A 25,321-nucleotide genomic window follows, 5' to 3' on the forward strand; every position below is an offset into this window, starting at 1 on the left:
CATTTTCAGAGACTGTGTTTAATTATTATCTATACGCTAGCTTGTGTGATGTCAGTGTTCCTAAATCCAGTTCAAACCAGTTTAAACTGACCCACACTGGAACAGACTCAGTTTGATCTAGCACCAAAATCCCATTTATAATCAGTTGCAATTGTCTGAACCAGAGGACAGAACCAGATCAGAGGAAACCTGAACCTGGTCTCTGCAGGTGTATCACAGGAAGATTCACACAGGAACAGAACATGTAAAGAAAAACACGTAAGATACAAGGCCACAGTGTGTGTGTGTGTGTGTGTGTGTGTGTGTGTGTGTGTGTGTGTGTGTGTGTGTGTGTGTGTGTGTGTTAACAGCAAATGGATGCAGCATCTTATCTGTCCTCAGGGCCTCTACAACAAAAGGAAGTCTATTTATGGTTTATTTCCACAGAGATTTTCACTGAGCTCCATACTACGTTTCATCCCAGTCTGTTTGAAGTCATACTGGGAGCTGACCAGAACAACCACAGCTACAGACAACAGGTATTGTGTTAAAAACAGTGGAAAACCTGGAGCACACCACTAAAAGTATCTGACACATTAAAGTAACAGCTGGAGCCGACGGACTTTTACAGCTGTGTTCACAAGCTATTTGATCCAAATATTGAAGGTCCTAGTTCACAAATACAAGGCTGATCGGCTTCAGTTATAGATCTGATATGGAGGGAAGGCAAAGATACTGTGTGAGGTGAATTAGAGTTGAAAAAGGTCCTCCTTCTCAGAGTCATAACTCTGTCAGATCTGAACTCACAGACATGAATCACATGTCGATATGATTCAGTGAGACGTCCACTTCCTGAGGACGTCATGACCTCCGATTTCCCTCCAGAAAAAAGCTCCAGAAATCCACTTAGAAATCACAGAAAACAAGAGGCTGCAGAACTTCATTCAGAATCTTCGTGTTTAAGTTTCGTTCAGTATCACAGTGACCCAGTGGCAGTTGTCTGGACATCAGTGCAGACAGGAGCTGATCACAGCTGGTTCAGCAGCTTTTAATGGAGACAATCTGACTAAATCTTGTGGAGGGCACTGTGGGACTAAGGGGTACCGATGCTGAGAGTTGTGTTCATATCCTCGAAAGGAAGTCTTACACGTTTCCAGTGGGTGTGGGCCTCCGCCAGGGTTTCCCTCATCACCGTTCCTGTTTGGGATTTTCATGGACAGGATCTCGAGGCGCAGCTCGGGGGAGGAGCGTATCTGGTTTGGGGACCTCAGACATGCTTTTCTGCTTTTTCAGATGCTGTGGTTCTGTTGGCTACATTAGACCAAGACCTTCTGTTTGCACGGGAACAGTTTGCAGGTGAGTTTGAATCGGTTGGAATGAAAATCAGGACCTGGAGTCCGAGGCCATGGTTCTCGATCGCTCCCTTCAGGCTGGGAGCCAGTTGCTGCTTCAAGTGGACGAGTTTAAGTATCTGGGGATCTTGTTCACGAGTGAGGGTAAAGTTGAACATGAGACTGACAGGAGGAACGGTGCAACGTCCACAGTAAAGCAGGCATTGTAGCCACAGTAGCTACATTAACATGTCAGGTTGAAATAAACCGGATTTATCCCTTAAAAGTGTGTTACCCATTCAGTACTCTAGCATGCTTCTCTCTTAAACCATATCCCGAACATCTACACTTTTTGAAAATGGTTTATGATGTTAACTAGAGCTGAATCGATTAGTCCAACAGTTGATCAACAGAACAATTATCTGCAACTACATTATTTTGATAATCAGTTCATGTTTTTTGTCGTTTTTCTAACAAATACTGTTAGACTTTTTTTACTTTTGATCAAAAAAAAAATACACAAAACAATGAACTGAAAAATAACCATCAGATTAATCTATAATAAAAATAATTGTTGGTTGGAGCCCTAAAGGTAACACAGAACAGCGTAAGAGGGGAAAGGTCAGACAGAAATAAAAAGAGAGAGAAAGAAGAACCAAACCACAGTCAAGAAGAGTCAAGTCAAGTCAAATCTGCCTCGAGGGGCTTAACAAGCTGGACAGAGTTACGACACCCGCCGCCCTTAGACCCTCAAATCGGACAAGGAAAATGTTTTTAATGGACGGACAGATGTCGGGTGTACAGAGTAGAACAACATGGTAGATTTTCAGTATGAATAATCGGGATGATAACATTGTAGACTGTAAACATTAATGCAGAATAAGATGTGGGAGGACACTGAGCAGGTTCCAGGTCCCCCCAAACAGACAGGACCTGAGCTACACGACCTCCTCTCCACCGTGAAGACAACAGCTCACAACACAAGACAGCAGACTAAACCTTTGACACTGCACTGCCCTGACCACATCCTGTTCCTCTGTGGTTTCTCTGCTTCCTGACATCAGTTTGTCAGTCGAACAGTACGAATCTCAAATACAGCCAGAAGTCAAATAAACACCGGGGACCCTGGACACATCCGGATACCACTGATACTAGTCGTACTTCTGTTAGTGCTGACAGTACTGATCCGACTGTGACTGGGCCCGTCGGTCCTCCCTGTGCCCATCCTGTCTGTCGTTTTCTGACCAGAAACATGTCACACCTCTCAAACACTGTTTAACACTCATATCACGCTGCGTCAGCGTTGCCACGACAACGTGTGAATATTATGTCACTGACCTGAAGCGGTCTCCATGCCAACGGTCAAAATCACGCCTGTAATCAGGCTGGGCACTGACATTACAGACATTCTTCGATACCGGTGTGCATTTCATACCCGAGGTTCAATCCCAAAGCAGTTTCAATACAACAGTGATCCTGTTACTGATACGTTACTTTGAGACATAGATTATATAAACCAATAAAATAAACAATATTTTATTGATTTCCACCTTTTTTTTTCTAAAGCAATCGCAATAACATAAAAAAAAATCAATTAGTTGATCAAGAGAAAAGTAATCAGCAACTATTTTGATGATTGCATATCGTTTCTGTCATTTTTCGATCAAAAACTGCCAAAAATTCTGTGATTTCAGTTTCTCCAATCAGAGAATTTTCTGTTTTTCTTTGTTTGTATATCATTATCAGCTGAATATCTTTGGATTTCAGGACTGTTGGTCGGACAAAACAACACATCTGACGAAATCCCCTTAGACTCCAGGAAACTGTGATGGACAATTTGCACTATTTTCTGACATTCTATATATAGTTAATAATGGATCTAAAAAATATTCAAGAGATTAATCTATAATGAAAACAATCGCTACTTGCGGCCCCAATATATACACATATGAACATACCAGCACAAATATAGCTACCCAAATACTATTATAAGTTAAAGTAAGTATATTAAGAAAAAACAACAACAGTAAAATAGATTAGAAATAAATACTTGAAATTTGAAAAAAAGGAAGATAGTGGGGGGCGAAACATTATGACCAATTTATGTAATCTACATATACCAGAGATACACATGCACACATGTAAACAGATTTTATGTAAGTATGCAGGTAATCAGCTTCCCATTTCCAAATCGTGATCAAACTGACACACTAATGGTGTGTACACAGAAGCTGTTTCAGTCGGGCTTTTCAGTTGTCTGTTTACAAGGAACAATGTATTGTCCTTCTCCCCCTCTACCACATTCAGTATACAAGGGAACAACGCGCTGTTCCTTCAGTGCAGTGCAGTGAACACAATCAGGACAAATGCAATAAAAAAATACATAAAACCAGCACAAAAACAGTAAAGTGCAGGTAGCATTAAGCTGAATGAATGTATGTGAATGAATAAAGTAAGAGGTAAAGCTGCAACAATTATCTGATTAATCAATTAGTTGATCGACAGAAAATTAATCGAGAACTGTTTTAATCATCGGTTAATTGCTTCAGTCATTTTTCAGACAAAAAAGTACCAGTTCACTGGATTCCTCTGGTCTAATGTGAAATTTTGTTGGTTATATGTGTCTTCATAGTATGGTAAATTAAATATTTCTGGTTTTGGACTGTACATCAGACAAATCAAAGCATCTGATGACATTTCCTTGGTCTTCAGGAAACTGTGATGGGCTTTTTTCACGGTTTTCTGATGTTGTATGGACCAAACAACTAGTCAATTTGACAGATTAATTAATTTAAAAAAAACAATCGTTAGTTACAGCGTTTGTAAAATTTTCTAATAAGTAAAAAACGTCCATTAAACAAATCTTAAATAATTTCATGCGGAATTAACAGAACAGATAAAGTTTTATTTTAATCAATATAGCTCTCTACTCAGACTCTCGGCTCTTTTTTCATTGTTCACACAAATATTTCTGTCACTTTTAATGTGAACGACTGAGGTCAACACTGTGACTGTCTCCAGAGGAGACTATCTGAAAATGGGAGAAGTTCTCTCCATATTTTCTCATTTTTTTTCCCTTAAATTTATTCAAAAATGGCACTTTCAAAATTGGCAGGTGTTCTCAGCATAATTTCACGTTATTCTGATTGGTTGGTTTGTGCGGGTCACAGCGTCGTCACACTGTGAGAATTTGATGTTGAACTTCTATCACTGTCTGAATTTTGCTGCAGTCTGCCTATGGTCTGCAACGCTCCAAATCTGCCGTCAGTCGGTGTGTCTCAGTGAGATCTGGGACCATCGCTTTGGACTGACCTCCACAGACTTTACCACCAGTCTCTCATGACTGTAAACTTTCGTCTGAGACAGCCCAGAATCACTCAGCGTAAATGGGCCTCTAGTGTCGACACATTCTCAGGCTGCAAGTTTCTACACGCTGCTGGTAGCAGCACAAAAAAAAACAATCAGGTCCAAGCAAGGATTCAATATGGTGATAATACCTGCTTTGATACCCCACATAAACACACAGCTGCAGGCTGCTGCAGGCCTCAGCAGCTTCCATACACCTGTTGCCAAGCTGCTGCTGCTTCCCTCCAAACTGCACAGAAACACAAGCAGGGCTGCAACACACACAGCTGTATCCTCCATCGGCAGCATGTACACACACCAGGAAGAAGCTCGATCTCTTACCGTTTATCAGCGGGTTTGGATCCATCTTCAGCAGAATGTTCCGTCTCGTTTTTCTGTTTCCTGTGTCTCCGCAGGCTCAGACCTCCTCCATGCTGTGTTGTTGTTGTTGTTCTTGTTGTGTTGTGTTGTCTGTGTGTGTGTGTGTGTGTGTGTGTGCGTGTGTGTCTGTTGGGGGGGTTGTTGGCGCAGGTTACAGCTGTCAGAGCCGGGCTGAGGAGGCTGTGGAGGCTGAGGAGGACGAAACGTTCAGCAGTTTCTCTCCCGACCTGGTGGTGTTATGTAACCGCTCCGAGCTGCTGCTGCCAGGCTCCCCTGACTCCATGCTAACAACCCTCACCGACACGAAAATCAAAAGTTCGCTCAGCCCGAACAACACACCGTCTGAACAAAACAACTGAACAGATATTTACGTTAGAGAAACTATTACCTGGAGCGCGTACAACCCATTAGCCTCACAGAACTTAGTGCTAATTAAGACGCGCGGTTTAAGTTCATGTATGAAGCGCTTACGTGAGATAAGTCGGTTTCTCCGGATGTGGATAGAAAGTGAGTTGCGGTGCTTTTCTGTCCGCTACATCCCCGCTGTTAGAGCCTGGATCTGTTGACCAGCGTTGATGACAGCTAGCTAGCTGGCTAACTAGCAATGCTAACGCCGCCAGGCTATCACGTTTTTGTTTTATGTTTGTTTGCAGTAAAATTGTGTTATTTTTATATTCCCGGTGGACTCCGGGGCGGCCGTTTAAACACCAAATTGTCGCTGAATTTTTGCTAAGTTTCTCTAAGTTTAGGGTTTTTAGGGGGTTGAAGCTTCTAGCCTAGCCTAGCCTAGCCTAGCCTAGCCTAGCCTAGCCTGCTGCTGTGACAGCTCCCCCCCACCCCGCCTTCCTCCTCTCCCGCTGGTGCGTAAGCCCCCAGACAGCGCTGCTGCGGACCGGAGCCGCAGGCCTCCGAGACCGGGAAAAAGTAGTCTGTAGAACCCGCCCAGTGGTTTACTGTCGGTGCGCAGGGAGAACCGTCCGCCTGTGGAAACTAACTTCATCCCTCAGGTGTATTTTCCCAGTTTCTTCCTGTTTAGCCGGACGCCCCCTCACTGCCACCGCCGTCAGGTTACCCGCTAGTCACACAACCACACATCCGGTGATGCATTTCAACATAAAAGTTTGTTGCCTTTGACGGTTCATCCGCTTCTGTATTTTGTAAGTGCTGGAAAGTAACTAAGTACATGTACTCGCGTACTGTGCTTCAGTATAGTTTTAAAGTACTTGCACTATTTCAGCATTTCTATCTGAGGGTATTTTTTACTTCCATTCCACTACATTTATTTAACAGTTATATAGTTACTAGCTACTTTTCAGATTAAGATTTTTACCCAGGGATCATATGGACTTGTTGGACCGGTTCATAGAATATGATCCATTATTATGAATTCAACCACCCAGCAGTATAAGAAGCAGTTAAAATTAGCTCCACCTCAGCCAACTACAAAACTGAAGTACCACTAACATATCTATTCATCATTGAAATACTTTTACACGTTTGAGTCAAAGGTTCCATTTTCTCACAATCTGTCCATGACTGTAGGATATGTGGATACAAATGGCAGCTATTTATTGATTTTACTGTTTATTTGTATTTCTGCTCCGTGTTATTCTGACTAGTCAAAATGTGTTTATAGATCTATAATCTATTATCTTTAATTATCGTTCACCTTGATGATTTCTATGACATCATCATCTGAAAAGGATTTCTGACTCGTTGAAATCAATCTCGGAGACATTTTGAATTGTTATTCTAATTCAAACTAGTCAAATTGTAATAATGACTAGTAAAAATGCACTTAAATAACTGAGAAACATTAGCACAGTATTCAAAAAATATTTTTTAAATTATCTGAAAAAAATCTAAGTGAAATAACCGAAAAATATTAGTAAATTTTAAGATAAAAAAAAATCAGGAAAGAACCAACAAATCTTAGTGATATTTCTGAAAAACAGCAAGTTAATTCTTATTAAAATATCTGGAAAAGTCAAATTGATGTGTAGACGAGTAAAACCTGGTCGAGGAGGTGAAGTGAGCCCTTTAACCCTATAACTGCTGACAGTGAATCAGCTGCAGGAGTTTCTGTGCCAGAGTCTATTTCAAGAGTCATCTCTCATCCCTCAGCTTCTCTACGCCACTGCCTCCATTTAGCATCCAGCTTCCATGGCAACAGGCTCCGTGCTGTTGACCGAGCATCTCTGATCGCTTGTGGTTTTATTACTACAGCTTCACTACTCCTGAATTCAACAGTCAGCATCTTCTTTTTAGATTTATCACATCACATCTGTTGAACATCATTTACTCTTTATTGGAACTGGAAACAAATAAGGAAATAAAAATTAGCTCAGAATACATGTCCAAAAGTATGTGGACAGCTGCAACATTTGCTGCATCAACAGCCTCCAGTCTTCTGGTTCCGTTCCACCCCCCCCCGGGCGGCTCCTGTCTTTCATCTTTTGTCTGTGTCCTGCTGAATGTCCATGTCTGTTGCAGACCCGATCCTGTCATTTCACCAGGGTTAAAACGTCGTCCTGAACCATGAGGAGCACAGGGAAGATTTCGCCCCCCCTCGTGTTTTACTAAACATCCAGGTTGAATCCTGGTCCTGTGCACTGATCAGGTCGAGTATTTAAACGTCCCTCCTGAACTGTCCTCTACTTGTCCTGCAGTTGACCAACACGTGGGAAAGTCTAGAAAACTTCTCTTCTTCTGCTGTCTGGCAGGTCGGTCAGTCCCTGCAGCTCCCTCAGACCCTGAGGAGGAGGAGGAGGACGAGAAGAGGAGAGCAGCCAATCAGATTTCACATCTGACTGAAAACACACCTGAAGATCCATAAAACAAGACAGAGTCTCCAGCTAACATCTGACTCAAAGCTTATTTTTCTTCCTGGAAGGATTGGTTCATTAATTGATCATTGATATTATCAATACTGAGTAACATGATTGACTAAACTGGTGTAAAGTTGACTAAAGAGGTTTCACACCGTGACCTCGGGAAGATAGGTAGCACTGCCACACTGCCACTGAGCAAGGCAGCGGGTGCAGAGCCGGAGCTGGTCCCTGAGGAGGAATCTCCCCACAGGGCTGAATAAAGTCTGAGGTAACTTCAGCTTGAGAACTGCCGGTTGGCCCTGAATATCAGGGACCCCAAAACCTGCTCCTGCAGGGACACGGGAGTTTAACCTGTCGAGTATGTAGCGGAACAAAGACGCTTCTCCAAACCTCAGGAACCCTCACACACAACGAAACAACGGAGGATAAAACATCTGCAGTGTCTGAAAAACAAACTGACCTCCAGCACCATGCGGATGTTGGCTTTTATTTTGGCGGAGTCTTTGGTGAGCTGCTCCGTGAAGCTGAAACACACATCGTTAGCACGGTTAGCATCTCTCACTCATAACAACGGACATAGCTAGCGTCGAGGTAACCAGCAACTGAAACTCAAACTGTCTGGACGTCTGGGACTTTCTCTCTTTATATGTTTAGTATCTTCAATTTGGTCAAACTCACAGAACTTTATTGTAAATTTTGGTTGAGATGTCCAAGTTTCCAAAGATCCCACAAAAGTCAGGTTGAATTTTGGGGAAATGCTTCTAAAACGATGCAAAAGCTCTGCAGATATACAACCTCAGAAGAACTAATCATGCTGTGACACTTGTCCTGATTTATGTCCTGTGATTTCAGACTGAGGTGATGAACTGACGCTGTGAGCTGACTCGTCTTCTTGTCGATGAATCGCAGAGCTTCGTCGTGATTCATCTCCACGAAGAAACCGTAGCCGACTGCCACGAAGATCCTGGACGAGTCCTCCCTGCCAGGGACAGAGGAGAGGACGGGGTTCAAGACCTCTAAGGTTTCACTGAATTTTCAAAAACACCATGGCATTTTTGTTTTGTTTTTCTAATCTGACACATGCTGAGGAGGAAAGTCACAAAACCTCTAAACTGAACAATCAATCAATCAATCAATCAATCAATCAATCACTTTATTTGTCCCCAAAGAAGAGCTGGTTGTGAAGCAGTGAAACAGAAACAAAAAAGACTGAAGATCAGAGTGCACAAGTTAAAAAAAGTTTCCAATCCATTAAATATCGTTAGAATAAAAATACAATAAAATAAGAGTAAAAATAGGATAAAATAGAAAATGTGATGCGAATAAAAATGTAAAATCATAAGTTATGTAAAACTTCCATCCTCAACAGAAACAACCTGTTTATTGACCGAGGTTCTGTATCTGGTTTGCTTAGTGTGACTCTAAGACACTCATGGATCACAGAACAGACCCACAGGGCCCAGGACCAGGGACCCCAGAGGCCAGGGGGCCCCTGGTCCTGTCCATGCTCTAACAGGTAACCAGAAGACGTGAAACCGCTGATGTAGCTGATGACATTTTTCTTTTCATTACGTCGCTGCAGCAACAGGCAGATGACGCCGAAGCTCTGAGGCTCCTTTCACCTGTGAAGTCAGTTTCAACAGGCCGCGTCTGAGCTGGTGTCAGGAGAAGGAAACCGGCGCCCGAAGCTTCAGACGTCTCTGCCGCCTCACAGAGACTCGTCAGTTTGACAGTTTTACAGCTAAACTATGTGATGGGCCCATTAGTGGAAGGGGAGGAGAGTAACTGAGAAGTACGGCTGCTTTGATGATCTCATGCTCCAGTCACATCACACGGTGAATATCAACCATGAAGTGACGCTGGGCCTGAACTACCCCAGTAAGGGACCCGGTGTCTCGGCTGTTTGGACGACGTATTTATTCATTATCCAACTCTGAGACTTTGCACAATGACATCTACGTGACAGATTTAACAACAACACGCAGGCCGTCGCGTTCTGCATATGACACTAAAACCGTTGAGGTCGGTGAGGTGCTGTCGAGCTGCAGCTCCGGTCCCGAGGTCACTGAGCTGCACTGAGGTTTTGAATCTCCGTTCGGCGCCGACAGAAAGAGGATCCGAAGCTTCGGAGGGCGTCATCAACCTGTCGCTCAACCATCAGCAGTGGTTTAATAAAAACGTCGTGTGGAGGAACTCCACACGTGAGGATGAATACAACTCATTACCTCTGCCGTGTTTCCTACATACTAATGCGTGTGCAGCCCTGGTGATATCAGTTTTATGGTCCTTAATTGATCAGTTTTAAAGGTGTCTATCAGAGTGATTGATGAGGATATCGGCAGCTTACACTTCAGCCTGGACGTAGAAGTTACAGCCCAGATCTACATCTGTCTTCAACTGCTGAGAGCCCGACTCCTGCGGAGAGACACACACCCACACACGGTGACATCACAGTGACATCACTCTGACTCAGCAGCGTGTAAACACGTCGTGTTCCTGACGTCAGGACATGAAAAGAGCTGCTCGTTCCCACGCCTCCAATCTCCTGAATGTTTCGGGCTCGTGGACGACATCTGGAGACTTCACCCTGAGGTCTGGGAAACTCTGATGGGTATTCTTTCCCATTTACTGATATTTTAATGATCAAGCAACTAATTGATTGATCAAGAAAAACATCCCTCCTTGTTTATTCCTGCAGATTTTCCTCAGCTTTTAAAAAAAATAAACTTTTGATTTTTACTGATTTTCAGAAAAAGCAGTCTGGCTGTTTTTATTTGTTGAATCTTAGTTTCTCCTCAATAAAACCTTCATTCATAAAGCTCCAGTATATTTACAGAATTATCCTTCATGTTGTTTTTATAAACGATGTGGAAATTTTTTCTTTAATTACAATTTATTTGTGTAATTTCTTTTTTTCAGTTTTCTTTTCTTGTGTGTGTGTGTACCTGCAGACTCTGTATGGTGTTCTTCAGCTGCAGGTACTGGGATATCTTCTCGTAAACCAAATCTCTCTGCTCCAACACCTTCCTGCAAAACATCACACACACACACACACACGTTCCGGGTCAGTTTTCCCCCAAATTACAAAACAACATGTTCTCTCCCGTCCTTCTTGTGTCCTGGCCCGGTTTCCCTGAGCAGCACGTCGGAGAGAGATCACGCTGCTCCGAGCTTCCTCACGTTCCTCACTGACGAGAGCAGTGAAGATGTTCAGAGACTGTGAATAAGCGTCAGACTTATTCTGCTGATAAATGACTAAAAAAAGAAAATGTGTGATGTAAGATCCCACCAAAATTCAAATACAAATAAGACTATAACTCCTCTGTTCTTAACGACACTTCTTCAGCTAATCGGGATCATTGTTATTATTATTTTATTGTATATATGTGTGCTTATTTTCTATTGTTTTTCTATTAATATGTAACACAATAATTATCGTTTTCTAGCCCTCACGATTCTTCTTAAATCTGCTCATGTCCTGCGGATTTCCACTAGGCCTGAACACCCGTCTGAGACCTGGTTCCACACAGGTACTCTACAGGTACTCGGAGGTGAGGGGAGTTTGGTTTGGAAACGTTGTTCAGAAACATTTCAGAAACGCACACAAACACACAGAAACACGCCTGCGGGTCTGTGTGAATGAACCAGGCGGTGATAACAGGCTGCTGGTGCGTGTTTCTTACTGTAAGTCTCTCTTCAGAACCTCGTTGATGAAGTTTTCATACTGCACAACCTTCTGGTCCGCGTTAGCGTTAGCATTAGCATTAGCGTTAGCGTTAGCGCTAGCGGGCAGAGACATCTTCACCGTTTTCTCTTCCGTCCGTGATACAGATGGATCCGGCGGCTGTAAACCTGCGGATGCTCTCACCGGTGATAACGGCACCGTTTCCGACTCAGTATCGACCCACACACGGTCCGGTCAGTGGGCCGAAGCTGCGTGTAAACACGCCTCTCTGCCCCGGAAATGGATCACCTGTGACCGCGACGGTACTTCCAGTTTTCAAAATAAAAGCAGTGAGCACGGGAGGCCACAGAACTCGAGTAAATAGAAAAGTCGCCTGTAACGAAACTGCCTAGACCTGCCTGTGGCGATGGTCACGTCAGAACAGATGTGCAATTAGGTGACATTACAGCACGTCTGTTATTTCACGCACCGTTTTTTTTCACCACATCTGGATGAAACTGAATCCATTTTATTTGTCTCAGAGAGTAAAGTTGCTGCTGACCTCAGTAACATCCCTCGCTGGGTTACTCCATCAGAATGTATCTGGTTACTCTGCCAACGCTGTCCAGAAAGGCCCGGCTCACAGTTTTAAATGGAAAAAAACTGACTATGAGTAATTTCTGTCGCCGTGGTCTTTCTAGACGGCAGCAGGCCCGCTGACTGACGTCTTTTGCTTTAGTAAAGGAGCATATTTAAGTACAGGACATTTTTAAGTAAGATTTGAAACAGCTGACCAGGTGATGGGAGATCCTCAGAATCTGTGACGGTTTTACAGGATGCATGTGATGTAGCCTGGAGTAGTAGTGAGGCTCAGCAGAGGCTCGGCAGACCATGTTGTCACCACTCAGGTCAGAGCCACGGTGGAAATAACTTATTTTAACTTGCTTCAGTTCTACGGACAACACTTTGTTTGCTGCTCGTGGTTTGTGGGTCTCTGTTGTTTATCGTTGAAACATGAGATCCATGTTTTTTCACTCTTTTTTCTTTTTTTCAATGTTTGGACAAAGCTGTTATGGCCGAGTCGTCTCTTGACAAAATAAAACCAAATGAGGACCTTTAACTGTAAAACAGCTGCTTTTGAATATTTTGACTTTAATGTAAATGTGAAGTTAAAATAGCTGACAGACAGACAGATAGACAGACAGACAGACAGACAGACAGACAGACAGACAGACAGACAGACAGACAGACAGACAGATAGATAGATAGATAGATAGATAGATAGATAGATAGATAGATAGATAGATAGATAGATAGATAGACAGACAGACAGACAGACAGATAGACAGATGGATCCCAGCAGCCACTTCTCATATATCACAAAAACAGTGACGTAAATAACATATAGTGCAATTTAAGGCTACATTTTGTGAAATAACTAAATACACCAAATAAAGAATACTACTTTATACTATGTTAAAAAATATATTACTTTGTTTACACTAGTTTAGTCCAGTGGTTTTGAGCGAATTCATTTTCTGTCTGAGGGCTGAACGACCGACAGGTGAGTCTCTTCTACCTGCTCCGGTTCTGTAGCGGGGTAGGGTCTCGTGACGTCACGGTAAACAAACATGGCGGACCGCTGGCAGCTCATTAGCTAACGGTAGCTCGTTTAACATAAAACGTTTGTTCAAAACCGTCCCGTAGGGGAACGAGGGTGTGTTTTAAAAAAAGACGCAACTCTGCGTCTCTTCGGTTTCTGTCGGACAGACGTGGCGCGTCAGCAGCAGCAAGTTTATAGCAGACAAACAATACGTGTTGTTGAATTTGGAGTTTTAGCTGTGTTAGCTTAGCCAGTAGGTTACCAGGGTAACGTTGTCCGACCGTTAGCTGGCTCAGTTCAGGAGCTGTCGGTGTTTCCTTCTCTAAAAGTTGTTTCTTTTCGGTTGTCTAAGTATGCCGACCTAAAGCACACATTGGTCCTAATTTAATCGTTTGAAGTAACTATAAGTTAAGTTACGAGTTATCGAACCGATAAGGGAAGAATCAATAAATTACCAGATTTGTGAACGGAGTTCGTCCTTCGCCTCACTCTATCTGTTGTCCTGCTTCTGCTCGTCAACTGGAAACTGCAACAAGGAGCCCAATTAACTACTGATATCACAGGCTTTTTCTAATGTTACTGACAGTTTTCATGAGCACACCACCGAAATCTTATTTTCCGTTTTAAAGTCAGAAATCCAGAACGCAGATTTGATAGAACCTCTCCTGAAGAACAACATCTGAGAAACATCCGTTTTCAGGCCTGATTTACCAAAGAAGAACAAAACTACGACCGGTCCTCTTGACTCCAGGGGAATGGAATTAAGTTACAGTGTAGTGGACACAAATCAGCTACTGTTACAAACCTTAAATAAGGAACTATTTATTTCTGGGTAAAAAAATATTCAGCAAGACTAAAGATCCAAGCAGGCTCTCAGGACTGGACAGTTTTTGGAGACTGAGTTGAGTCAGGACTGGTTCCCTCTCAGACCTGTGTCCGGTGTGGTGCAGCGAGTGTGAGACATGGAGCAGTACAGTATTCTGGGTCGGATTGGAGAAGGAGCCCACGGCATCGTCTTCAAGGCCAAACACATCGAGGTTACTCTGCTCCCCCACAACAACAGCTTAACTAACTTAACTCACCATTATTTTTGTGTAGAGCTTAAAGGATCGGTCGGTCGGTCGGTCGGTCGGTCGGTCGATCGATCGATACATCGCTCCAGATGGTTTTCAAGCAAAAATACCAAAACATCATCTGGTTCCAGCTTCTGAAATGTCAGAATTTGCTCCTTATTTTGGTCAAATATGATGAAACCGAATATGCTTGGAAACTCCGGTTTGGTTTCGGACTGCTGGTTGGACAAAACAAGCAGTCTGTCGTCTTAGGCTCTGGGAAATTATGCTCTGCATTTTTCACTGTTTTCTAATATTTTTGATTGAGAAAATCACCAGCAGATGAATACATAACATAAACAAACAGACATCACCAGACAAGCAAAAGCACAAACAGCATCAGAGACAGTCACGGACGTCACCGAATAGATTCAAAATTTAAAGTTTGAAATCAGACAGTGGGATTAGACGTTCAGGTTTTAAAATCCTCCATCATTTATTCCATTTAATAGGTTGCGAAGCAGTGGAAGTCACACCTGCCGCCCTGCCGCTGGGGAGCCCTGACTACCTCAGAGACTGCTGCCGAGTCTTCAAACTCGGGATAGTTCCAGAAAAAGTGGACGTGATTTGTCGCAGCGCCTCCACGGGACAGTGTAGCTTTTACAAATGCAGCCTTCAGCAGTATAAGTCTCCGACAGACCCACAAACAGTTCGGCGCAGTGCGGAGAATGCGTGATATCATCTAGATAAATGAAAATAATCTTTAGCTGCAGCCTGATTCTTGTTACTGATTGAAAAGAGATTTCTCCTCATTCTGTAACAGCATCTGAACATTTCCCCGAGTCAGCTGTGACGCAACAGCATGTAACCAGCTGAATGGCTGTCAGACGGATAACTGACAGTTTTCCTCCCACAGATAATTAATCTGTCCACTTGTTTCAGTACGTCGGCTTATCAATAGTGAATGTATTGATTATGATGTGCCGAGTGTTGTCTGTCAGACAGGAGAGACGGTGGCTCTGAAGAAAGTGGCTCTGAGGAGGCTGGAGGACGGCATCCCCAACCAGGCTCTGAGGGAGATCAAGGCCCTGCAGGAGATCGAGGACAACCAGCATGTGAGTACCAGAGGACGTCGGGTCAGAGGTCAGAGGTCAGAGGTTATTTACGCTCATTCCTCCTCCTCCTCCTCGTCAGGTAGTGAAGCTGAAGGACGTCTTCCCTCATGGTACCGGCTTCGTCCTGGTGTTTGACTTCATGCTCTCTGACCTGTCTGAGGTCATCAGGAACTCCCAGCGACCTCTGACCCCGGCTCAGGTCAAAGGTTACATGATGATGCTACTGAAGGGCGTTGCCTTCCTGCATCACAACAACATCATGCACCGGGTGAGAAATTTCCGTCTCTGTAACACACTCAGTCCTCTGCTCTGCAGTCAGGTTTCTTCTTCATCATCATGTTGCGTTGAAGACGTGGGTTTGGTTTTTACTTCGGTTGGGACGTTTTACCAGACGACCAATATGAACAGCCGTGTATGTGTCCACATGCTCCATAGTTAGTTGTACAAATACACCGATCAGCCACCGGTACCTGGTTTCCATGCTGTGGCTGATTGGTGTATGTTCCTTACATCCACAGAGCATCTTTCTTTGAACATCATATTTCTCTTTTTCTCTTCCATATACACACCAATAGCTTGACTCCACAAAATGTTAACTTCATTCAGGATACTGTATGTTCACTTTCAGTATATAATTTGCCTAAAACAGGAAACAGTGTATCGAAATTAAATTTTCTCTGATTTTAAACAAATATTTTACATTTTATTTTACTAATATATATCTGAAACTAAGGCCTTGTCCCCAACTTAGCACCTTTCAAACCACCTAGCAACAAATCCAGAGACTTTTTGGACAAACCTTAGTTACTTTCTGTAGAAGAGAGTCGCCAGTATTGACCCGTGAGCGTGAGGTTGGTCTTTCCCTCCAGACAAACCTCTCTATGCGTCTCATTCAACTGACCTCACGGCAGCTGACAGACGTGAATGAGCTTCCAACTTTCTCTCTGACTGATCATTTTACAGGTAAATACACCTGAAATCTCAGCTCAGCCGTCGTCTTTAACTTGTGTGTCTGGTGATTCTGTCAGGCGACGTCTTGGTTTTAAAACCAGGATTTCAGCAGCAGAGCAGCAGCTTGGAAATGGCCTGGAAGTGACTGCTGGTTAACATGTCGTCTCAATGGGCCACGTGTCAGTCGCTGTTTCATACTGTTTCCGTCGTCTGACAACAGAAACAGAAGAACATGTAAATGAGAAAAGCTTCATTGGGAATCCAGTGGCATTAAATTACTGTATATGTGAGCACAGAGAGCAGGAGAGAAGGAAACAGGTAAATGGCTGAAACCAGTTGACACTAGGCAGAAGGCAAATTAGACGCGACGACGTCACGAATATGCTAATCAGCATCATCTGGCGACATTTAGCGACTTTCCATTGAAACCAGTTGTTAACAGTGGTTCAGGACAGTTTTCAACTACGTTCTCAACTACGCACATTGACCATACCTGATGCAGCCACTATCTAGGTTTTGACCCAGTCTTGTTTGATCAGTTGATGCACTGACAGATATTTCATTTTGAAATCAGAGATTACCTGAGAACGTGCAGCTCACCTGTCTGTGTGTCTGTGCTGCTCAGGCTGCTACTGACAGGATGTTACTGATAACATGATTCCTGACGATCAAAAAACAATCAGTTGGACAAGCTGTGGCTAATTTACCATTTTTAATGAAAGTATAATAAGCGCTTCAAACCACCGTTAACTCATCACCGTTCAGACTCCGCTGCCAGACAGCGCAGTACGACAGGTCGCCAGATCATCGGATCCGATGTCCTCGGTGTCTCACTCTCTCACCCTTCATCGTAATCACAGAAAACACACCAACCTGGCAGCTCTGCGTAGACCTTACAGTAACACTGTGGAGCTAAGGTGAGATGGGAGGAAATATTGAAGGAGACAATTCAGCAGCGTGTTGACATTGGTAGGAGCATGTCCCCACTGCCCAAACCAAATCTACACTCGTGTGTTGTGTGTGACTCACAGCTGTCACGAGTCACGTGTGTAGCACATTGCATTCTGGGATTGTTAGAATGCAGCAGTGTACATGTTATGGACTCGCAGTTCATTGTTGCATACGTTGTTGTTGTTCTCTGCTCACTCAGAGTTCAGACACTCAAATAAAATAGAAGACAGTAAATATAGCCTTGTGTGTGTGTGTGTGTGTGTGTGTGTGTGTGTGTGTGTGTGTGTGTGTGTGTGTGTGTGTGTGTGTGTGTGTGTGTGTGCGTGTGTGTGTGTGTGTGTGTTTGTGTGTGTTGAGGTGTGCTGTGAGCTGCTGTAGGCTGCCGCAGCATCGAGCAGCATCGAGGAAGTGACTGTGGAGACTGTACAATACTACTCTGGTCTTAATAATTGACTATACTCACTCTACACCAGGTACACTTTCACTGTCTGTAACTAAAACTAAACAGTACTACTATACTAACTACACTAATACTTAACAACAACTACACTATGTGTGTGTGTGTGTGTGTGTGTGTTTGTGTTGTGTTACTGTTGTGTTTGTGTGTACATTGTACTGCTGCTGCAAGCTACAACCTTGCTGCTGCTATGAAAGCTTGCTACACCAGTACTACTGCTATTGCTATAACTACACTAACATTACTGCTTAAATACTGCTACTGCTACTGCTACTGCTGGCTATACTCACTTTGTGCTATAGCTGCTAAACTTGCTATGTACTACACTGGCACTTACTTACAGCTACCCGTCTTATCTGCTAACTGCAACACACTGCTACTGCTACTGCTACTGCTACTACTAATACTGCTATACTTACTAATTACTACTACTACTATACTACTACTTAGTTTGTGTGTGGGTACAGAGCTCCTGAGCTGCAAAGACCTGCAGAAGGGACGACCTGTGAGTCAAGGTGTGGTGGAATTCTCATCTTAATATTCATCTTAATATTGAACATACTATTACCACCCACTGTCATACTTTACTATTAGCACTATAATACTACTACTACTACTACTACTATTACTGCTACTACTACTGCTACTGCTACTACTACTACTACTACTACTACTACTACTATTACTGCTACTACTACTACTACTACTACTACTACTACTACTACTGCTACTCATGCTTCTACCTGTGGCTTTGGTCACTTAAAATCCAGGCAGAATTTATTGTTTCCTCAAAATTAAAGCTAAACCTGCTGCTTCCATGTTGCAGGTCTCCAGCTGACCAATCGATGACCCTATAAACATAAATTTATATTTTAATTGGTAGCTGATAATATGGCATAAGGTTGTCCTGAGACTTTTAATTTTTTCTCAGTTTTGCGTGCTTGTATCTCATTTCAACGTCACTGAGCTTGATTTTACGTTATTCTTTATTGTGAGCATGTAACATCTGTCCAGGTTTCACAGATGAACTCCCAACACATTTACAGTAACTTTTATTAACGTGCACTATTCCTGTTACATAAATGAATAATGAATGCTGTGTAGTGCTCAGAGCCGAGCAGCAGGGGGCAGTCTGAAGCCACAGCTGTACTGGCTGGACCACTGATGATATGTTGTCCTGAGTCTGTGTGTGATAACCTGATCCAGTATCAGCCAGTGAGCTCAGATATGAATGTTGGCAGGTTTACCAAAGGGAACAGCAGCAGGTGAAATGTTGTTCTACTTCTGCTGCAACAGGAAGCCTGGCTGGCAGGAGGTGTTTTCTCTAAAAAATAAATCTGACTTCTGTAAATATTTTAGTCCTGTGGACATTGTTAAGGTAACTGGCGGATTTAAGGTAAAGTATTTAAATGTGTGTTTCAGGGCGGTGGGCTGTATTTTTGGGGAGCTGCTGAACTCCTCTCCTCTGTTTCCTGGAGAGAACGACATCGAGCAGCTCTGCTGCGTCCTCAGAGTCCTGGGAACACCAACACAGGACAGCTGGCCTGTAACAAACACACACACACACACACACACACACACACACACACACACACACACACACACACACATACACACGTTGGACTTTCTGCCTGACTTCTTACATTTCTTAATATTTGTCTGAAAAATTGTTTCCACTGCTGGAGGATCTCAGATTACTTGAAGGTTCATATGGATTTAACGGTTCAGTTGTGGATCAATTAACCTCCTAGGGGGCTCCGGGCAAAAAGTAGTGCTTAGTTCTAGTTTCATAGGAACTGAGCATCGGTTGAATCTTTGCTATGTTCTTAAGTTGATAAAAGCCACATTGAATAACCTTAGTAACATGGTGATTAAAATTTCAGCTGGGATCGCATATTATAGATGGAGTGTATTTAAGATTTTTAGCTTTTAAATATACATGGTATATATATATAGTTATATATAGTATAACGTGGTACTAAAGTCCATAAAAATAAAAAAAAAACTCAACTTCAAACAACTGTTCTTAATCTTAAAGTTGCTGTTCAAATTAACCACGTAAAATTTCCAGTCTTCTCTAAACTGAGTGCTACTGAAAGTAGACACCACTGAGATGGTGTCTTCTTTCCACAAAAAAAGATAAGAAACAAGCTATTAATGTCTTTCTGAAACCACACGTTAAAGGTTGACTTAGTTTCTTCATTTTTTTTGTTTTTGTTCTTTTGTTTTGTTTTTTTCTAATATAAGTAGATCAGTGAGAGATGTGACAGCTCCCACTCTCTGTGTCTCTCTCCAGGAGATAGTGGAGTTACCAGATTACAATAAAATCACCTTTAAGGAGAATCCAGCTATCCCATTGGAGGAGATCGTCCCTGACACGTCCCCCCAGGCTGTCGACCTGCTTTACAAGTTCCTGGTGTATCCGTCCAAACAGCGCTGCTCAGCTATGAAGGTAGGAAACTGGACGTGGACTTCACCAGAGGGTGGAGTTCCTCAGGGTTCGATCTGAGGTCCCCTCCTCTTTTCTGTGTGAGTGCTTTTATTAATGAGTCCAGAAACAAAACAATTATATCAGCTTAGCTAACTGTTTCTGGACCCTCAGTGGTCTGTGCTGATATTGCAAGGGGTCCACTAATAAATTGCATCCTGGGAAATGTAGGATCCAGTGTTTTAGGAGTTTGACCCATAGTAGAAAGTAAGAATCAGTATATCTGCATCTCTGCTGCTCAGATTCTGTTTTTAACCTGTTTCTCACTACAACAACTACCGTATGAGAAGACACACCCGCTAGGTTTCCTTCCAAACGTGGTGAAAATTTTAACCAAACCAAGTATGTCAGCAATTATTCACTAAGTCTGTTTAACTTTGCTTTTTGGCCACACAACTACTTTTACTTCTCAGACAACAGGAAACACTTTTTTGCGATATTTCAATTTTTTTTTTAATTTTCTGTTTCCACACGTTTTGTTTTGTTTTTTAATGTGGATAAAAACAGGTGAATGGAAACACACTTACTGAAGCACTAAACTGACTCTTTAATTGATAAACAGAATGTTATTCAACAACGATTCCGATAATCAATCTTTCAAGTCATTTATCAATCAAAAGATTTTCAGTAAACTAAATTTCTTTGGGTTTTGTAAGTTTTTATCAGACAAAACAAGACATCTGAAGACGTCACATCTGAAAAACTGGGATGGACATTTTCCAAAGCTTTCGAACATTTGATAGATTTAAATGAATAATAATGCAATAATCAACAGATTAATCAATAATGAAAATAATTGTTAGTTGTAGGTGCTGTTTATTTTCTTGATTAATCAATGAATGGTTTGCTTTACAAACTTGCATATAATAGAGAAAAATCCCATCAGAATTTTGTAAAGCCAAAGAGATGTGATCAGACAGATTGTTTTATTTGAACCACAGTCCAAAACCCAAATATATTCAGTTTATTATCAGGTAAAACAGAGAAAAGATGGAAATCCTCACCTTTTCAGAGCTGGAAAAAATTAATTGACTATGTAAAGAGCATCAAAGTAGATCAACCAATTGATTTATCGACCAATTGTTTCAGTTCTAGTTGCAGCCTTACTCATATCTCAGTCATATACAAATTATAAGTAAGGGAAAGCGGTTTCAGACTTTCGGACCCCGCTGTATAGCCACTAGAGGGCAGATTAGAGCCTAAGAATCTGGACACATCGTAGATGGTACGTCAGCTGGAAAGCTCTGACTTTCTCTTCCAAAGTCTCTTTCTTTGTTGTGGTGATTTAAAAGTGCTGACCGTCGGCTCTGATACTGCCCCTACAGCTCAGGTCCTGAACCGTAGTGTCAGTATTTTCGTTAAAAGCAGGGTTATCAGCAGCTTAACATGGAGGAAAGTACAGCTGCAGCTTAAGAGCTTTGGGTAGCAGTTGCTGTTACGTGGCCTGTTTAAAGAGCTGGACTGAGTGGAACCGGAGCACGTGTTCTGTCAGACATCCAGCGTGTGAGGCGGAGAACTGAAAACGCTGCAGGACGTGGACACACTGCGTTCCAGCTCTGCCACGGCTCTGACTTTCAGTCACTGAACACGATTCTGTCTTTCACTGTGAAGCAGCTGCAGTGTTGAGCTAAAACTGACAGTTTGAACTCAGGTGAGGTGGTCTAAACAGAGCACCTGGCTTCTTTATCCATTAATCGATTGATGTATTGATTGACGTTCCACTTGTGCTCTCGTCCTTTCTGCAGGCTCTCCTCCATCCATACTTCTTCTCCTCTCCTCTTCCTGCTCACCATTCCGAGCTGCCCATTCCTCAGAGGGGGGGCCGCCCCCCCCGCCAGCGGCTGCAGGCTCCGCCCACTGACTTTTCAGTGGACCTGCCCCTGCAGAACAGCATGGTAGACCCTGCGCTGCTACAGGGACACGCTTCCTGCCTCTGAACAAACAAACGGCAGATGAACTGACCAATCATCTTTCTCTCTGCTGTTATTTATAATTACGTGTTGATTTTATTGATTTTAATTTATTGATTGAGTTTATTTATTTTCTGATTCATTGACGTGTTCTTCTCTCTCACCTGCCGAAACACTGTTACTGGGATTTACAGCTTTTAATAAAGTTAACCTCAGCTCATACAGCAGGAGTTCTGAGGGGAACCTTAATTCAGATCTGTCAGTACTCATTAAAAGTAGCGCCGCAGCGAAGAAAATACAACACGAGACGATAATAAAATATAACATTTAATCATGAAATCACCAAAACTGAGTGTGTGACAGCGCATGTCGTGAACCTTACAAAAAAACCTCCTCTCTGTGGAGGTTCAGGATGGAGCTGAACGTTAGCTGAACGTTAGCTGAACGTTACGTTTCCAGTATCCAGGACCCTGCTCTTCATACGTGGATCGCAGAGACATCCAGATCAGATCGCTGATGATTTGACACGAGTCTGGATCTTTTGATTCTTTGAAGCTGATTTAAAATTAATCTGGAGCTTTTGTCAGAACAACAAGTCCTAAAACCCAAAGCTACAAAAAAGGTGCAGGCCTGTTGACAGTCAGCTGGATCAGGACCAAGAGCTTTAGAGTGGATCCCAAACATGAAGTCATTTTCACATGCAGATCACTCAGTGTCTTAGATTTATAATAAAACAGTGTGAACATAGATATGATTTTAGATGAGAACATGCAGCTTATTGAGAAATCATTATGATTATCTGTTATCTGTCATAATGAAGAGTTACCTATATCCATACATGATAAAAAATGACAAGATGTGGTTTGAGATACTAGGAGCAAAAAAAGACATAAACTCAACTCAAAGATTCTGACTGTTGAAAAACAAATGGAGCCTGAACACATGGTATTTAATGTGACAATAAAATGAGAATTCGTCATTTGAACGCGTATCAAATGATTAACTGCAGAACTCACTTTGCTGGAAATGGTTTATACAGTTAAAGCCCATCTATGGGATTCAGCCTAAAACATTTTGGTCTCAGATTCATTTTAAACAAGTTTAAAAGAACCAAAAAATCCAGACTCATGTCGAATTGTCAGCATTATAATCTGGAGAACTCCGTTATCCACACGCGTAGAACAGGTCCCTGGTTTCTTTCTTAACTCCAGCGTACCTATTCTTTGCGGGGATACACCGAAAACCAGATCACAACCGGGGCACGAGGGTTTCTGTGAACACATTCCTAAAGATGAAATCAAACCCATTTTTTAATCAAATAATCAATACAATAAAAAGCAAATCAATTCGGTTCATATGGTTTCACTTGTCAAACGCTGAAAAGGAACTCTTTCACCTCCCACACTTCCTCTTTCTCCTCCTCCTCTCTGTCACCTCAGACCAACAGTCAGATTCTGTTCAGTCAGACTGAAGTAAACAGTAGCTCTGAGCAGCTCTCCAGCCTCTGTGAGTATCACTATCACTGCAGTTTCAAGCTTCTCGATTATTTTCTACCAGAGTTCCTCCCGCAGCTCAGAGGAAACGCTGTTCTGACTTTTAGTGGATGTTGTGTTTTTCAAACAGTGAGTTCGGAGGAGATTTGGGGAGTTTTACCCTCAAAGTGTCTTTCTTTAACTAATTAATTAATTTGGTTTATTCATTTTGCTGGTAACAGAGTAGAGATCCTGAGTGATTAGAGGGAGCTCTTACCCTGTCTCCCATTTTTACTCCTTTTTTCTTTTCCCTCCTCTGAGACACAGCGATGTTTACATATTGTTTGCATCCAGCTGATCGTTTGCTGAAATGACGACTCGATCAGAAACATCGAGATTCAACGCGATGGTCAGAACTTATCATACTCACGCGGCTGCCACCAAGCCTCAGTCACAGTGAAACACATAACCGGGGCCGTTTGGTGCTCTGGACCAGAAGTTCACTCGTTTCATCCTACTTTTTTCTGCTGCACTAAATGTCTGCTCCATGTCATCATCCAGCACTGTTCAGGGTTCTGAGATTGTGTGGATGTAAGTCTTTGACATACTTTTACTCACTGATACAGGTCAGACGTGAACTTCTTTACTTTATTTTCTTTTTTTCCCAACATACTTCATCTTATACAGTGTGAGGCCACGCTGGACAATCTTGACCTGGTTGATGCTGAAATGCTCAGAAAAATAGCAAAAAAAAAGTCCCCCACTGCTGTTCTTGACCCAGTTCCTTCCTCCTTTTTTAAAAATGTTTTTAATTCTGTGTCTGAGGAAGTTCTAATAATTATTAATCACTCTCTGCAGCTGGGTGTTTTCCCCACAGCATTTAAGACTGCACCTGTTAAGCTTCTTTTGAAAAAAAGTACTCAAGATACATCAACACACAGTCACTACAGACCAATCCTCCATTTTTAAGTAAGATTTTAGAGAAACTGGTTTGCACACAACTAAATCATTTTCTGAAGACAAACAATAAGTTAGAAATGTTTCAGTCTGGTTTTCGGGCTCGTCATAGTACAGAGCCAGACCTAGTAAAAGCAGTTGATGACGTCAGGTTAAATCTAAATGCCAATAAACTCTTTCTGGTTTTGGAACTACTTGAGCGACGTTTTTGCTACAGCTGATCTAAAAATTCTTTTAAATAAGACTGAGGGATCACATTGGACTGTCTGGAACTGTTTTGAACTGGTTTGCCTCTTATCTTTCTGGCAGAGCGCTTTCGTAGCAAATTATGATGATTTCTCTAAGCACACACTAATAACTTGTGGGGTTCCCCAGGGGTCGATTTTAGGGACACTACTTTTTAATCTATATATGTTAGTTACCCCACGGTGGTGTCGTAGGGAGCTGCGGCATCTCTTTCCATATCTATGCCGATGACCCTCAGCTTTATGCGGCCCTGTCTCCTGATGATACAGGATGATGCTGTTTTTCAGATGTATTTTAAGACATCAGTGCCTGGATGGCACAAAACTTTTTACAGCTGCTAGTGTAAAACTGAATTTACCCTGAGCCAGCAGGCCAGAAACCCCGGTGGCGTCTTTGGATAAGAATCAACATTTAAAGCTCATGTGCGCTACGTCACCAAATCTGCTGTTTACCATCTCAAACGCTATCATGGGTCCATTTTCTTTCTCTGAGTGACACTGAGAGACTGATGCTTTTAAATCCAGCAGGCCAGACTTCTGTAATGCTCTTCTATCTGGTCTAAACAGAACAGTTATAAACCACACACAA

At 42.5% G+C, this 25,321-nt stretch overlaps 2 protein-coding genes across 2 annotated transcripts; one reads left to right on the forward strand and one right to left on the reverse strand.

Moving 5' to 3' along the window:
- Positions 1 to 7,321: 7,321 nt before the first annotated feature.
- On the reverse strand, positions 7,322 to 11,858 carry uxt (ubiquitously-expressed, prefoldin-like chaperone). The gene is made up of 6 exons (XM_040152617.1): positions 11,551 to 11,858; positions 10,813 to 10,894; positions 10,215 to 10,282; positions 8,739 to 8,846; positions 8,328 to 8,391; positions 7,322 to 7,789 (listed from the first exon to the last, which is right to left on the reverse strand). Exons 1-6 carry the CDS (start codon positions 11,664 to 11,666, stop codon positions 7,727 to 7,729), a joined length of 501 nt encoding a protein of 166 aa, XP_040008551.1. The 5' UTR covers positions 11,667 to 11,858; the 3' UTR covers positions 7,322 to 7,726.
- Positions 11,859 to 13,202: 1,344 nt separating this feature from the next.
- cdk20 (cyclin-dependent kinase 20) lies at positions 13,203 to 23,962 on the forward strand. Its single transcript, XM_040151808.1, has 7 exons — positions 13,203 to 14,171; positions 15,188 to 15,301; positions 15,381 to 15,735; positions 17,031 to 17,169; positions 19,083 to 19,206; positions 19,957 to 20,112; positions 21,894 to 23,962. The coding sequence occupies exons 1-7, from the start codon at positions 14,097 to 14,099 to the stop codon at positions 22,083 to 22,085; spliced, it is 1,155 nt and encodes a 384-aa protein (XP_040007742.1). The 5' UTR covers positions 13,203 to 14,096; the 3' UTR covers positions 22,086 to 23,962.
- Positions 23,963 to 25,321: the final 1,359 nt, after the last annotated feature.

Source organism: Xiphias gladius, chromosome 18 (genome assembly GCF_016859285.1).
Source record: "Xiphias gladius isolate SHS-SW01 ecotype Sanya breed wild chromosome 18, ASM1685928v1, whole genome shotgun sequence".
NCBI lineage: Eukaryota > Metazoa > Chordata > Actinopteri > Istiophoriformes > Xiphiidae > Xiphias > Xiphias gladius.

Coding starts and splice junctions, on each gene's coding strand:
- uxt (XM_040152617.1), bottom strand. CDS start 11,666: ATGTCTCTGCCCGCTAGCGCTAACGCTAACGCTAATGCTAATGCTAAC. Junction 10,895..11,550: donor GTTCTGAAGAGAGACTTACA/GTAAGAAACACG, acceptor GATGTTTTGCAG/GAAGGTGTTGGAGCAGAGAG. Junction 8,847..10,214: donor TTCTACGTCCAGGCTGAAGT/GTAAGCTGCCGA, acceptor TGTCCCTGGCAG/GGAGGACTCGTCCAGGATCT.
- cdk20 (XM_040151808.1), top strand. CDS start 14,097: ATGGAGCAGTACAGTATTCTGGGTCGGATTGGAGAAGGAGCCCACGGC. Junction 17,170..19,082: donor AGTAACACTGTGGAGCTAAG/GTGAGATGGGAG, acceptor TGTGTGTTTCAG/GGCGGTGGGCTGTATTTTTG. Junction 20,113..21,893: donor AGCGCTGCTCAGCTATGAAG/GTAGGAAACTGG, acceptor TCCTTTCTGCAG/GCTCTCCTCCATCCATACTT.